This window comes from Marmota monax, unplaced genomic scaffold (genome assembly GCF_021218885.2).
Source record: "Marmota monax isolate L192 unplaced genomic scaffold, Marmota_monax_Labrador192_F-V1.1 WCK01_AAM20220418_F8-fsc00004, whole genome shotgun sequence".
Taxonomy (NCBI): domain Eukaryota; kingdom Metazoa; phylum Chordata; class Mammalia; order Rodentia; family Sciuridae; genus Marmota; species Marmota monax.
In genome coordinates this window covers 15960892-15975969 of record NW_026692881.1, presented here as the reverse complement: position 1 = coordinate 15975969, position 15078 = coordinate 15960892, and the positions used below count along the sequence as shown (strand labels likewise).

The 15078-nt window shown below is 40.6% G+C and overlaps 1 protein-coding gene across 2 annotated transcripts in view; it reads right to left on the bottom strand.

Moving 5' to 3' along the window:
* Abcc2 (ATP binding cassette subfamily C member 2) overlaps nt 1-15078 on the bottom strand; it is a 54705-nt gene that overhangs the window by 18199 nt on the left and 21428 nt on the right. For both annotated transcript variants that reach the window (XM_046450141.2, XM_046450140.2), the window contains exons 14-23: nt 14729-14813; nt 14014-14080; nt 11954-12080; nt 9730-9906; nt 8637-8804; nt 6199-6379; nt 3542-3668; nt 3143-3278; nt 2321-2540; nt 2065-2219 (exon numbers count right to left, since the gene is read on the bottom strand). In XM_046450141.2, coding sequence (XP_046306097.1) covers nt 2065-2219; nt 2321-2540; nt 3143-3278; nt 3542-3668; nt 6199-6379; nt 8637-8804; nt 9730-9906; nt 11954-12080; nt 14014-14080; nt 14729-14813 — 1443 coding nt within the window. The remainder of the gene's footprint in view (nt 1-2064; nt 2220-2320; nt 2541-3142; nt 3279-3541; nt 3669-6198; nt 6380-8636; nt 8805-9729; nt 9907-11953; nt 12081-14013; nt 14081-14728; nt 14814-15078) is intronic.

Below are 15078 nucleotides of genomic sequence, written 5' to 3'. Positions count from 1 at the left end.
AAAGGGATTGAACATGATTCCTGACTGGCCAGAGTTCCAGCTAAGGAACCTAGAGGTGATAGAGGGGTCTTACTGCCATATTGTTCTCATGCAAAATAAAATTTAAAATGATAAGATTAATGGATGGAAGGATGGTTTGGAGCATACTCAGGAAGCCTGGCTTATATCTTAGGTTGCCCTTGCCTAGCTTTCTTAGAGGATTATATTGATTCTATCTGTGAGTGCTAAGGTGAGTCTAAATTATCTCTGGAGTTTCCCCAGATTGGGTCAGGGATAATATTCTTCCAGGATAACTCTGAATTGGGGATGACTCCTGAGTCTAATCTACCTTTCCCAAAGTTATATCAGAATGCAAATATGTAACTATGTCAAGAGTTGGCAAAAAACAAGAAATCTTCACCAGCTATCAGTTCTATGCAGATCACTTTTGATCCTTACCTAGCACAGATTCCCCATCTTCCTTTCCTCCACTCTTTCTCCTCTTAAGGACTCAGCCACTGATTCTAGAAAACCCTAGATCAAAATCCCCCTTTATAAGCTTGAGCCACCTCCCCTGCAAAACTTACTATATGATTAATGATAGTTTTTTTTCATGAAAAGCAGTCAGCAAAACATGACTATAGTTTAACTAACTCACACGTTCTCTTTTCCAGAAGATTAATTAGATACCTTGACATGGGGAAGACTATGCAATCTTTGCAAAATCCCCATCCAAAAGTTTTTGCTTGCTTAGGTTCCATTTAGAGAAGAGAGTCCATGGAAGTGGTCTCCAATGACAGTGTGCTCCTCATTTCTACCCCACAGGAAGGTGACAAATGGGAACCAGTTACCTGCCCACTTTTGAAGTGGTTGCTGTTATCTCTAGAACCTGGTCTACGGTATGAGCTACCCTTCCTGTGTCTGTTCCAAGGCCAAACAAAAAATGGTTCAGAGCTTCTCAGACATTTTATAAAATGAATTTTCAAGTAAAGAAATAAAAAATTGTGCTGATGCTTGAATATCCTTCAGAATTGCCTGGTCTCTGCCGCTATTCCTGAAACTTCTACTCACATGCATTAAAAAATTCAGTGAATTAGGTCTGGTTCATGGTTCATAGTCATCTATGATCTTAACATTTATTGAGTGCCTAGTGCAGTACTTGGCTCCATAAAAAGGCACTCAGTAAATGTTGGATGAATGAACGCATGCCAATGGTTCCAGCATCTGTGGTAGATGGAAACAAAGTTTGAGAACCTCCTTAAAACATAGATAGCTTGGGGCTGGGGATGTGGCTCAAGTGGTAGCGCGCTCGCCTGGCATGCGTGCGGGCCCGGGTTCGATCCTCAGCACCACATACAAACAAAGATGTTGTGTCCACCAAAAACTAAAATAAATAAATAAATATTTTAAAAATTCTCTCTCTCTCTCTCTCTCTCTCTCTCTTAAAAAAAAAAAACAAAACAAAACAAAAAAAAACATAGACAGCTCTAATCCACATTCAGACCTCACTCCCTGGTTCTTAAATCATCAAAGATGGAAGCTTCAGGAATGACAGCAGATACGAAGCAAAAGATGATCCGCCTATCACTTTTATTCACTGTCACAAGCAGTGACAGTGCTGTTAATTATGCTTTTCACTCAGCACAATAATCCTTCTTACCCTGGTTCTACTCCCCTCAACAACCCCTATCAGCTCTCTGGTTTACTTCTATGATTGAACTCAAGTCTCACCTTTTCTGACATTTTCCATTTCAGTCATCCAGGTTGAGCTACTATCTCATTTCTCCATCATTCCTTTGTACTCCCAGAACACCTGTACACACTGTGGTTACTGGTTTCACCATATTCTATCATAATCCTTTATGTTTTGGGCTGTCTCCTCATTAGATGTGAGTGACAGAGGGGCCAGAGCTCTATCCCTGTATCCCTAGGATCTTTAGGACTTCATAGGAGGTGCTTAAGAAATATTTGCATGCTGAGAGGGCAAAAGAACAGTCTAGGGGGTACACAAGAATTCCTTCTTATCAGAAATAGAAAGATCCTCAGTATATAAACACATCACTGTATAGCCCTTGAGATACTTACACCAGTAAACCTGTTCACAATCCGGCCTGTAGGTGTTGTGTCAAAAAAACTCATGGGTGCTCGAAGGATATTGTTCAACAGTTGTTCATGCAAGATTTTTGATGCATGGTTGCAACCATACACACTCAAGAAAGTTCCTATAAATACAGATATACCTAGGAATGGAACCAAATTTTGTTAGCACCATACATGGAAATCCCTAAAGATTTATGCCCAGGACAAGCAAAGTACAGGCTGTTGTAGCTGTCAGACGTACCTTGTGCTATTCCCAGAGCTGCATAGACCCCAATTCTCATTTCCCTCTGAGAGGCTGGATAGTTAGTGCCATTGAAGGCTTGAGAGTCACCAGTCCAAGAACTGAGCCAGAGATTGGATCCAATAAAAGCCACAGAATTCAATACGAAGGCAAAGATGATGCAGAATATTGAACACCATCCTACTGCTTGTAAGTACTTCAGGTAGATGGAGAACTTCACCTGCAAAGCCCCCACCAATGTTAGTAGATGCCCTAATGTGGTTTTTTGTTGTTGTTGGAATTATCTAAAAAAAACAATCACAAGGAGGAGTGGATGCTCTTGGGAAAATTTTGCAAGTAGCCAAATTTGGTAATCTGTGGTCATCATCCCTGCACTGGGCCAGGATAAGAGATCCATGTTGAATTGCAATGCAGGGTAAACAGCCATCTGATTATTAATGAACATCTAGAGGGAATTAAGAGTAGCAAGTATAATTTGGAATTTGTTTTAAGTCTCATTGATTTTGAATTGTGTGCTCTGGGTCTGCTACATTAGTTTCCGGGCTTCTAGAACAACATCTCAAAACAGTTTTTTGTTGTTCTCTACATATCAGAATGGGAATCTAGCACTCATGAAGGATGGAGTGAGGATATTTACGGGAACATGTCATTTTCATAGAAGGCCTACAGCCTGTGTTGTTTTAATAATGAATCTGAAGAATTACAAAAGAATTGAACATATTTTCCCGAAGATAAGTAATCGAGTTTAAACTGATTTTTAAAATGTTCAGATTCTAAACCCTATATCCCCTCCCATGGTGCTTTTATTGGTGTGGTGTTCACCTTTCCAGTTTCCATGAATTCCTTCTTAATTAGCTTTTGCCCTTGTACTACTCCTTCCTTCCCCTTCAGGGCATTCCCATTCCGACTTTTCAAGGAGTTTTTCAGGGTTTTTGGGTTCCGGACACTGGACCTGGAGCTGAGAGACAGAGAGAGGGAGACTCCCCTGAGCATGTAGATGCTTCCTCCGAGTCTTCTTGCAAACTGAGGTCACAGTCACTGTGCTGGCATGGAAGCAGATGGCTGTGGGAAATGGACACAAGCCTAGCCCTTCATATAAGGAAACGAAGGAAGAGCTAGGAGGGCCCATGGCATCCCTCTTCTCAGTAAAAGCCCACAGAGAAAAAGAGATCAAGCAGAAATAGGAAGTGATAAAGGCTGCCAGCTGGATCAGTGGTGTACCTGCGGCTCAGGGTTCGACGGAGGCTATTCTCTCTTTTCATGGTCAAGGAGGCGGCTTCCTCAGGGAGTTCCTCCACACCAGCTATCAGTCCACTGTCGTCATTTTCTTCTTCATTATCATCATTGACTAGAGAGACACATTAGAGGTTAGGGAAACGGCACAGTGTTCACAGAGAAGAAACAGACAGAATAAGGAGAGAGAAGCCTTCTCTGATCTTGTTGGATTCAACACAGGGATCCCAGATATACAAACAGGCTACAATAGGAGAAGAAAAGCCCAGAGACAAAAATTCCTTTGGAGCAGGAAAGAACTTTTAAGAATTATTGTAGATAAACAGAAGAGTCGCCATTCCCAGAATTGCCTAAAGAGATGATTATAAATTGGAAATGCTAATCTCGAAGAATATAAGAAGCTCTTATTTATTGAAAACATTTAAAAAAGCATACCCTGAAAGTAAAATAAAATGTAAAATATAATATGGAAATTAGTGGAAATAGTAGAATAAGGATCTCCGGAAATCTGTTCCTCCAAAAAAGCAATGAGAATACTGTTAAAAAACATTGTCAGAATAAACTGTTTCAGAACTCTGAAATTAACCAAAGAGTTGCAACAATAAAAGATCAATTATTTTTTTAAATGACTGGGTCTTGGCAAAAACAGTCCACCTTATAGTGGTTTAAGTTGCCCTATTTCCATTTCTTTCTCTCCAGTTGCTGTATCCTAGAAAGCCAAGAGCCATAAAATTATGGTGGCCATAAAACCTAGCAGCCCAGCAGCCACTTAAGGAAATAGAGTAAGTTTAGAATGCCTCCTCCCCTTAAAAAAAACAAAACAAAACAAAACCCAAAAAAAACACTGGCGGTGAATTGCCATTATCTCACCTGTCTAGAACTCCCTGAAAACCTCCATTCACAAGACTTGTCTTTATTTGACCTCAGAGCTAGTTCAAACAATCAGCAGCAACTGTTTAACATCACACATGCCTGAGGGGATGGTAACAGTTGAGGCAAATAAGAAACTGATCAAAAAATTAAATGGAAAATTTGGGGAATGAGATGTCCTCCACAGAGGACTTTGATACCTCTGATATATTCCTGGCAATCTAGGATGCCACACACATATGTAGGGCTATGAATATGCCCAGGTAAGATTGCAGAAGGTCCTAGTGTCTCACTTCAGATTGATCTTGTTACTTTGTGCAAGCAGGAAGCAGAGGCTAACCGGATATGGTGGCAATGTCTGTAATCCCAGTAAGTCAGGAGGCAGATACAGGAGGATTGTAAGTTTGAGGCCAGCCTTAGCAACTTAACAAGGCCCTATCTCAGTGGTAGATTGAACCACTGCGTTCAATCCCTAGTACCACAAAAAATAATAATGAAATTATCAGTCCCATTAACTGTTAGATGACCTTCATTTCACTGAGGAAGTAAAGGCTAAGGCACTGATGTAAATTGTCACAGTGCTGAAGCTATGCACCAACATACATAGCCTCTCAGCAACGGCTATGAGACTTACTGGTGCCAGGCATCCAAGGAAATCTGTATAACCAATAGGTGACCACTATGCCAACCAAGCAGAGATTTCAGTGGCCACATATGACAAATGGCACAAACTTAATTAAATTAACTCAGAAAACTAAACAAATAAATAGAAGAAACAACAGCAAATAGCACTACAATGATTGCCAGTCAACTACCAGAAACTAGAGGAGAGGCCTCAAATGGGTCTTCCCCTAGCACATTAAGAAAAAACAAATCCTGCCAACACCTTGATCATGCCCTTCTACCTTTAGAAGTGTGAGCAATAGTCAATCTCTCTCTCTCTCTCTCTCTCTCTCTCCTGAGGATTGAATCCAGGGCCACTTAACTACTGAGCTCATCCTCATAGCAATCATCTATTTCGTTTAAGTCATCCAGACTTGTGGTATTTTGTTACAGTGGTTAACTGGGAAGCTAAGTCACAGAACAAATATTAATATAGCTCAACTTACCCTCCCTTCATGCCACTAAGTCCCAAGTCTCAAAACGAAAACAATAACATGCTAGTAAACAGGGCTCCACTGTTGATGGGAGCTAAACAATAAACCAAATGGTAGTGATATCAGGGGCTGTTCCCATGGAATGCTGTGACTCTATATAACTGACACTATTTTTTATGATTCAAAACCCAGTGTTTTTCGTATATTAATCAAGGTTCCTTTGTTAAAGCTTACCAAGAGTTTGATATCACACTATTAGCACCAGCTTATGAGGTTGTCCAGGAACCGATTTTAATTGAATTTGGGGGTAGTTGGAATGGTATGTGTCACTTGAATCAACAGAAGCATAGCATCCCTAAAAGAGAGTGAGTTCCTTGTGCCACTGGTATTCTTTTCACAAGGGTTACTTACCCAAACCTTCAATTGTACCCTTTAAAGAGTGTCCTTTGATTGTGTGTCAGAGAGAGATGAGCAGGATGAGCTGCCCATTTGGCCTAGGCACAGAATTTCAATGTCTATGTTTCTTTACCCAGAACACTGAAGAACAGAGTCTGAATCTCTGAGTAATTCAATTCCAAGTGCAGTTCATTGTATACTAAACAATTTGTGAAGTAGATATTGTTTTACCATTTCCACCCCGGCCCCAAGTTCCATCCTGTTCCAATCCTCCTTGCATACCTGTGACCTCCCCTTCAGGACCCGAATATTTTACAAAAGTCTTCAGATTCTTAGCAAACACTCCTTTCTTGGCCAGCAGGTCACTATAGGTTCCTTTCTCCAAGATGGTGCCATTTCCCACAACCACAATCTGATCCACTTGGGGAAGAAAGTGAATGCTATGTGTAACTAAGAGTCGAGTCTGTAAAAAATAACATTAAGTTGTGCTGATTACCCTATGTCCATCATCTTCCTGGATTACTCTAAAAGGGAAAAAACATGTCAATTCACACTGGGGCTTTGCTTCAAATGTGGCCCTGACCACTTGGCTTATTTTGCTTCTTTCATTCCCAGCATCTCATCTCATCTATATGTGAAATGAGACTCCTATCATTGTGGATGTACTCAGAGATATTTTCCTGTAGTGACAATGAGGTTTTCCCTACACATTCTCCTCTTTTCTAATTCCTCTGACAAGATTTGGGTATTCTCCAATGTTCCCACTTTAGTCTGTACAGGCTACCATTAAAACAGTTCTTGTTTTGTAACATTATGGCTTGTTTTTTTTTTTTTTAATGTCTTCCCCTTGGATTGTAAGTTACATGAGAGCAATGACCAGATATTTCCATCTAGACATGTCCCAAATCTGGCCTGAGGTGGGCATTCAGTTCATGAGTGAATGAAACCAAGAAATCTGTAAGGACACAAGCCAGGTCCAGGAATAGGAGAGACAGAGAGTTCCTGCTGATCCACAGATCCAACAGAGAGATGAAGGGCCTCAGTGGAATAGCAGCCCAGGTCTCATCAACTCTGCCGTCCTGTGACTAGTAGCGTTCAAGAAATCTTGTAGGGAACAGGCCAAATAGAGTTAGAATCTCCTTGCCCAACACCAGTGGAAAAGCTCTCATCAGCAGAGGGGCTGCATCAGCTCTCCCCCAATTCAGCCCACTGTGTTAGGATACACATGCCAATTTTCCCATAGTAAGGAATGTCTGGTCTCCTCCCACAACCAGTTCTACTGGCTTTCATCAGCCACTTCATCTGTATTATATGACAAGGACATTGCAAGAATCAAATGAGGCCATGCAGTTAAAAGGCTCAGCACAGGCCAGGGACATAGGGAATACTCAATAAGCATTAGGTCTTATTTCTGGGTTCAGGTTTAGCCATCCTTTCCAGGAATAGTCTTCTCATATCCTGCAAAAGTTCCAGGGAAAACGCCTTCTTAGAGCATAACTCTAATTCCTGCAGGATGACCTGTGTCCTACTACCAGCAAGTGAACTGTTGAGTCGTCTGGGGTTTTTCCTGACACTGACCAGTTCTCTGACACCAGGTGAGTGTCCAACAATTCAAAATTAAATTTTGACACTAACTATCTGGAGTTTGCACAGAACCCCAGTTTAAAGGTTCAGTCCCACAAAATTGCATCCCCCTTCAGATGTTGGTACCAAGTCTCATAATTCTGACCAAATGCCTATGAGTTGGAAGTTCCCACAACTCCCTTTTGTCATTCCATAATTTTCTAGAAAGGCTCACAGATCTCAGGAAAAAACTACCTAAACACTTGTCAGCTTGTAAAGGATACAACTCAGGAACAGTCAATGGAAAAGATACACAGGTTAAAAAAAAAAAAAGGAGGTGTAGGTGGGTGCTGGGGCTGTAGCTCAGGGGTAGAGCGCCTGCCTCACATGTGTGAGGCACTGGGTTCCATCCTCAGCACCACATAAAAATAAATAAATAAAGATATTGTGTCCATCTACAACTAAAAAAGCAAAAGTTACACAGGGAAAGCTATGGAGGAGGGATGTGGAACTTTTCAGGACCTCTCTATCCCCACCCTCCAATACCTTGATATGGTCACCAATTTGGAAGTTATTCCAATCTCATTGTTCATGGATTGTTATTACCCAATCTCCATGTTCCACCCCCACCCCACCTGGAGGGCAGTGGGTAGAGCTGAAAGTTCCAACCTAATCACTTGTTCATGCTGGTAACCAAACTTGAGGCTTTGGAGGGCCTCTACCCTAAGTTATCTCATGAGTATAAACTCAGGTGTGATCAAAGGGGCTCATTATGAATAACAAAAGACCCTCCTAGCACTCTTAAAATTCCAAGGGTTTTAGGAGCTCTGTGTTAGAAACTAGAAACAAAGACCAAATATATTTCCTATTATAACCACAGGTTCATAGTACTTTTTATTATAGCCAATCATCCTAAGATGCTCAGTGACAGAGCCACAAAATAAGTTTTAAATTAGCCAGTTCCAGCATAAGCCATACCTCACCATGGAAGCCTTCCTGAGGTAGTCTATAAGGAGACCAGTCTTTCGCTCTTTCCTCAGGAACCCAGGGAGCAAGTGAATAAGAAAATCTGCTTCTGAACAATAACTGTCCAGGGAGATGTGTGTGATTCCCATCCCCTTGCCCTTAGATCTTCATCACTTTGAATAATCTCTCACCTTGCCATTCAACAGACCATTGGGGCCCAAGACCTTTTCGAAAATGTGATTTCCCACATGCGCATCCACAGCTGACAAGGGGTCATCTAGAATATAGATGTCTGCATTTTGGTAAGTAGCTCTGGCCAGGCTAACTCTCTGCTTCTGACCGCCACTGAGATTTATACCCTGAAGAAAAGAAAAAGAAGAAAGTTTTAAAATAATAATTTCTGAAGAAGAAAACAATTTCTATTAAGTATTATTCCCAGTCCCAACTTCACAGAGTCTAATAAGGAGGGGTAAAAGGAAGAAATTTGCCTCAAGAAAATATTACGAGCATAAAAATCTTATGCTTCTTTATACAAATAAATAACTTGGATGCAAATAACTTTCAGTCCAATAGTTAAAGGCATGCACAATTTACATTTTCTATCAGATAATTTACTTATTTAATATTTTGTTGCTTTCCCAACCCCATGAGAATCTAGAGCTACACCAGGGCAGATGTTTTCTCTATTTTGTTCCTGGATATAATCCCAGCACTTAAAATAGTGCCTTTCACATAGTTGCTTAATAAATGTACGCTGAATTAATAAGCAAAATCACTCAAGAGCTGTTACTAGTCTTCTAGCACCTCAAGATCCTTGCCCTCCCAATCCACCCCACCCCACCAAAGATTCATTTTCAGTAATAAAAGAATGGATGAAAACATTTTAAATATATAGAATAAAAAATTTATAAATAAATTAATGCTATGCTTGTATAGTTACTTAAAAATATAATTTTTTATTTAAAATCTATTTTTATAAAAAGATATTTAATAGCATGAGGCATTTAATAATACAGGTAAATCTAGGGCCAGTCATTGTTAACTTAGCCTCTCAGTCCTTTGATTCATCACCTTTTATTTAGGTTATGTAATTCCAATATTTGCTTCTAAGTAAAAAGTTTAAAAATTCTGACTTATTACACAAAATTTTGTGGCCAGATAATACAAACACATTTTCTGGTGTTTGTTCCAAACACGACTAGCAATATTGATCAACTATGTTACTCTATGTACTTTGCCATCATCCTCATTTTTTTTTCTTTAATATCTTGTTGTCCCAAGTACCTTCTCTCCAATCTCAGCTAGGTCTCCTCCAGGCAATATTTCCAAGTCTGGGAGGAGAGCACAGGCCTCCAGAACTTGCTTGTACCTCTTTTCATTGAACTCTGACCCAAAAAGGATGTTGTCCTTTATGGTGCCATTCTGAATCCAGGACTGCTGAGGGACATAGGCTGTGGTGCCCTAGACAGGAAAGGATCAGACCATGTGAAAGTTGTACCTCCAGAAATGCAGGGTTGAAGGATGAGATGGGCAGAAGTGGGAGGAACAAATAGAAGTTAGACTTGAAGAACTATGTGTCAGGCTGCTTGAGCATCTGATATTTATGAATGTGCTTATATTTATTGAACCGACCAGGGAGAAAGATTCAATTCATCATTAAGCCTCCTCTTTTTAGACTATCATTTTTCTTGTCACAAACCTGAAAATCAGAAGATGAATGCACATGCTGCTTCTAGAATAGTGTTTTAGTTCAACTCAATGAGTATACTGGACCTACTTTCAGGGATTGCCATAGATGACATCTTAGGAAGTAAAAACTAAGAGGTTAGAATTAAGACACCAGGGGGTACACAGAGCAGATATAATCTGAAGAGAGATAAAGACCAACAGATGCCTGTGTTAAAAAACAACAACAACAACAACAAAAACAAAAACAACTCAGTCCCCCAAAACCAAAGGCCATATGTTCTCTCTGATATGCGGATGCTAACCTACAACAAAGGAAGAATAGAAGCCCATTGGATTAGACAAAGGGGAATGAAGGGAAGGGAGGGCAGGGAGGAGAATAGGAAAAACAGTAGAATTAATCGGACATAACTTTCCTATACTTGTATATGAAAACCAACCAGAATAACTCCACATCATGTACAACCACAAGAATGGGATCCTAATTAGAATAAGTTATACTCCATGTATGTACCATATGCCAAAATACACTCTACTGTCATGTGTATTTAAAAAGAACAAATAAGTTTTTAAAACACTCAATTATGAGTTAGCAATAAAAAGTTTCCAAAAGGAATTGGGAAACAAAGTTAAATCTATACAGTCATCTCTGTTGTAGTGCATTATTTTTAATGCAACTCAGCTCATTAGAGATTGGTAAATCAGGAAAGCACATCAGTATACTGTGGAAGAAGAGATATTTCTTAAAAACTTCCAAGTGGATCAACATAAAGCAACCCAGGACAAGCTTTCTCATAAGTGAAAAGAAAGCTTTATGTCTGGGGATGTAGCTCAGTGGTTGAGTGCTTGCCTAGCACACACAAAGCCCTGGGGTTCCATCCCCAGCATCATACAAAAATTAATTAATTAATTAAAAAAGAAAGATTTAGGCTGGGCACAGTGGTTCATGCCCGTAATCCCAGCAGCTCGGGAAGTTGAGGCAGGAGGATCATGAGTTCAAAGCAACCTCAGCAAAAACAAGGTGCTAAGCAACTCAGTGAAACCCTGTCTCTAAATAAAATACAAAATAGGGCTGGGGATGTGGCTCAATGGTCAAGTGCCCCTGAATTTAATCCCCGGTAACCGCCACCACCCCCCCAAAAAAAACATTAAGATTTGGCAATATACAAAAATCTTAAAGGGAAAACTCCTGAAAATCTGTAGACTTGACTCTTTGGTGCAAGTATTGACTGGTTTAATAATTCAAAAATACCTCTAATTTCTTCCAAATTTAGCTCTCTGAGGAAGTTCAGAGTACCAATGGAAATGCCATGAAAACATTTTCTTGTGTTAAAAAAGTCATGAGTATGAAGGAGTCAACACCCTGTGACAGGTTTGTGAATTAGGAGCAAGTGTACTCAAAAATCTAGTTCTCAAAGAAGGAGGTGAAATGCCCAAGATTAATTGTGACTTTGGGTTGATGTTGAGTGCCATGCCAGTACTGATTTTACAGACCACTGTTTTTTTGTTCTTGCTACTGCTTCTGTTGGTACTGTAGTAGAAATCCCCACTCTCTGAAGAAAGACGTCTCTAATGAATAGTTTTCACACTTTACTATACATATGAGAATCACATGGGAAGCTCATTAAAAATGCAGATTCTTAGAACCTATTCCCAGAATCTGATTATATAAGTTTGGAATAGGGCAGAGAGTCTATTGTTCACAAATCTACCAGATGTCTCCAAGGCCTCAACTACTAGTATATTCTCCCCAGTGAGGAAACAGCCCTAAATGGCCCATATTTGAAAGTCAGATGTTTTCTCTGTTGGCATTCCCTCTCACCTTGATGGTGATGTGCCCATGGACATTCTCCATTTCTCCCAGCATGGCTGACATCAAGGAAGATTTCCCAGAGCCTACAGTGCCCACCACAGCCACCAACTGGCCTTCCATAATGTCCAGGTTCACACTGAAAGAAGCAAAATTATTTTGAAGACAATGAGGGCTTCGTAATCAAGAGTAGTTCAAGCCTTGACTCTCCATGAAGTCTGGTATTATGAGATTTCCCTCTCAAGATTGGAAAATTAACCTTGGACATATAAGACCTCAGTTCTTTAATGAAAAAAAAAATTTTTTTTTGGTACCAGGAATTGAACTCAGGAGTACTCGACCACTGAGCCATATCCCCAGCCCTATTTTGTATTTTATTTAGAGTTGGTGAGGATGGCTTTGAACTCGCTATTCTCCTGTCTCAACCTCCCAAGCTGCTGGTATTACAGACGTGAGCCACTGTACCTGGCTTTTAATGAAAAAAAAAATTTAATATATATTTTTTAGATGTTGATGAACCTTTTTCTTATTCATTTATTTGTATGTGGTGCTAAGAATCGAACCCAGTGCCTCACACATGCTAGGCAAGCGGTGTACCACTGAGCCACAAGCCCAGCCCATAATGAAAATTTTTTAAGGCTCTAAAAGGCTAAAGAATGAGCTCTAATTTATCCAACTCCTTTATAAACTGTGCTAAATGTGTGTTTCCAATGGAAAAATCCTCCTAGGACCAACATGGTACCATTGAATAAGATCCTGATGGGAGTCTAGAGACCTGGCCTGGTTCAGGTCCTAATTCTGCCACTGCTGGGTTTCTAAGCTAACAGAGTTAGACTAAATCAATGTTTTCCAAATTAGGTTATTCAATGACAAACTAAATGTTACTTATTTTTACACAATCTTTCATGTATTCAATGAATAGCACTAGCTGAAAGCAGATTCCTTGGTCCCTCTGGGAAGAATGACTTCTCTGGCTGAGATGGAGCCTTCACTGGGCTATAATCCTAAAAACCTGGTTTGCCAGCCTTATGATTTGAGTCCCTAGAACATTTGGAACATTGAAATCTTGCTCATAGTCTTTCTGAACCTGCCCATTGAGTTGAACTTTTTCAGACTTATAGCAGTTAAGTGGGAACTGTGCCTACTTTCCCCTCTACAAAGGGAAGTTTTTAGGTTGGGAGGGTTCAGAGCAGAGGCTCCTTCCCTGACTCATCCTGTGGCTAGCTCATGAGTCCATGTTCAGGACTATAGGGATAGGAGAGAAGGGCAGGAAGTCATAAGAAGAGAGATGATACAGCATGCTTAGCTGTGGAGAAAGACAGGGCCTGCTCTTTTGGCAATGTGCTCATTGGACTAGTTGGTGTGCCTAAGAGATACTCTTTGTGTAGCAGTGTGGCAAGAGGCTTGGGGTAAGCCCACCTACATGACAGAAGAGGTGGCTTCTATGGGGTGCAGTGTAGGAATGGGTTATTTTGATGTGAAATTCTAGACAAAGAATTTTATAGAGGTAGCTCCCATTGTGTGGTCCGTGGGGAAAAGTCAGATACTAATGTTCCTGACTATTATTCTTTTTAAAAAAAAATTTAAATAATATTATTGTATTTTTATACCTTTATTTTATTTATTTTTATGTGGTGCTGAGGATTGAACCCAGTACCTCATACCTGCTAGGCAAGTGCTCAACCACTGAGCTGCAATCACTAGAAGCCCCCAGATTATTATTCTTAAATGAATGAATAAACTTAACTTTCAGGTTCTTGGTGTGCCTCTACCATACCCAGAGACCTAGGCCACTTGCCAACCCTGCTGTCTCCATCTGTTATCTGGGAAACAAACATTGTCATGGGTTTTCAGCTGGACAGTCAGACCATCCTACAATAGGAAAGCTGGATGGCAAAGGTTCAGGATCTTTGCTCTCAGCTTATCCCTCAGAGGCTTAGTCTGCACTAGTATCTAACTGAACACATACACATAGTTTGTTTCCCCATGTATTCTATTACAGGGAATTTTCAGAAAGCAGAACAGTCAAGAAGAATATTAAGGAATAACATGATAGTAAGGAGGCAACTCACTCTTGGATTGTGGTTTCTGCATCCCGATCCCATGTAAAGGAGGCCTCAGAAAACTGCACAGCTTTGTCTGTTGAAGAAAAGGCCCCCTCTTTTGGTTACCTGTAAGCCCCCATATATCTGCCTTCCCTTCCCCAGCCCTCGTGACTCTCCTTCCTCTATTAATTCCTAAGGTCACCTCTGTTAGAAGGCTCCTAGGATGAGAATAGAAGGGGCCTGCATATTTGAAGTCCTTTTTTATTTAGAAGTCCTCAACTTGGTAGCCCAGATTCCTGACCTGTAGATGCCCTGAGGACATCTCTAGGCTCTCTGTTGCCCAGTCCCCTTGTATGAGTTCACCTCCTTATACATGAATCCCCACCCTGGATTCCAGACCCACTGCTCATTATGTTCATGGATAACTGTCTTCCTTCACTCCAGGCTACCTTCCCAGCACCACACATGTGGCTCCATCCTGACCTCTGCTTCCTGGATCCTTTGCAGGATTCTCTGTTTTTTTCTCAGAACAGCCTGGCCCAGCTTTGCTTAGCAATATAGCTAGGCAATCCACTCTGAGTGAAAACATAATTTAAGCTAACACATGCTTATTATACAAGCATAAGATCAAGACTAACCCTCCTTTAATTAGTTTGTTGCCATCCCCTCCCAAGCCCCGAATGTCAAAATTCTGGCACCAGCACTACAAATAATTTGGGGAAACAACTTCCAAATTGTTTACCAAAATTGCGGACATGTCGAATGGCAGATGTGTCCAAGTCATCCCCTCCCAAGTACTTCTCTAGCCGCCTTACAGAAACAGTAGCCTGGAAAGGACACAAAGGATCTCAAAAATAAAAATATTTCAATAACTAACAAACAGGGAAAGGAACTTGTCATTACCCCCGGATTTGCCATTTTCCACATCTAGAGCCTCCTGACCTTCACCACAGACTTAGCCACACTTCATCCCTGGAAGCCATCCCCAGATAGAATCAAATTAAGACAGCATTTCAGCCCTTCAGGAAACACAAGGAGTTCAGCTCTACTGCTATCTCTGTCCAAACTCTGGCCCTGTTTCCAGAAACTGTC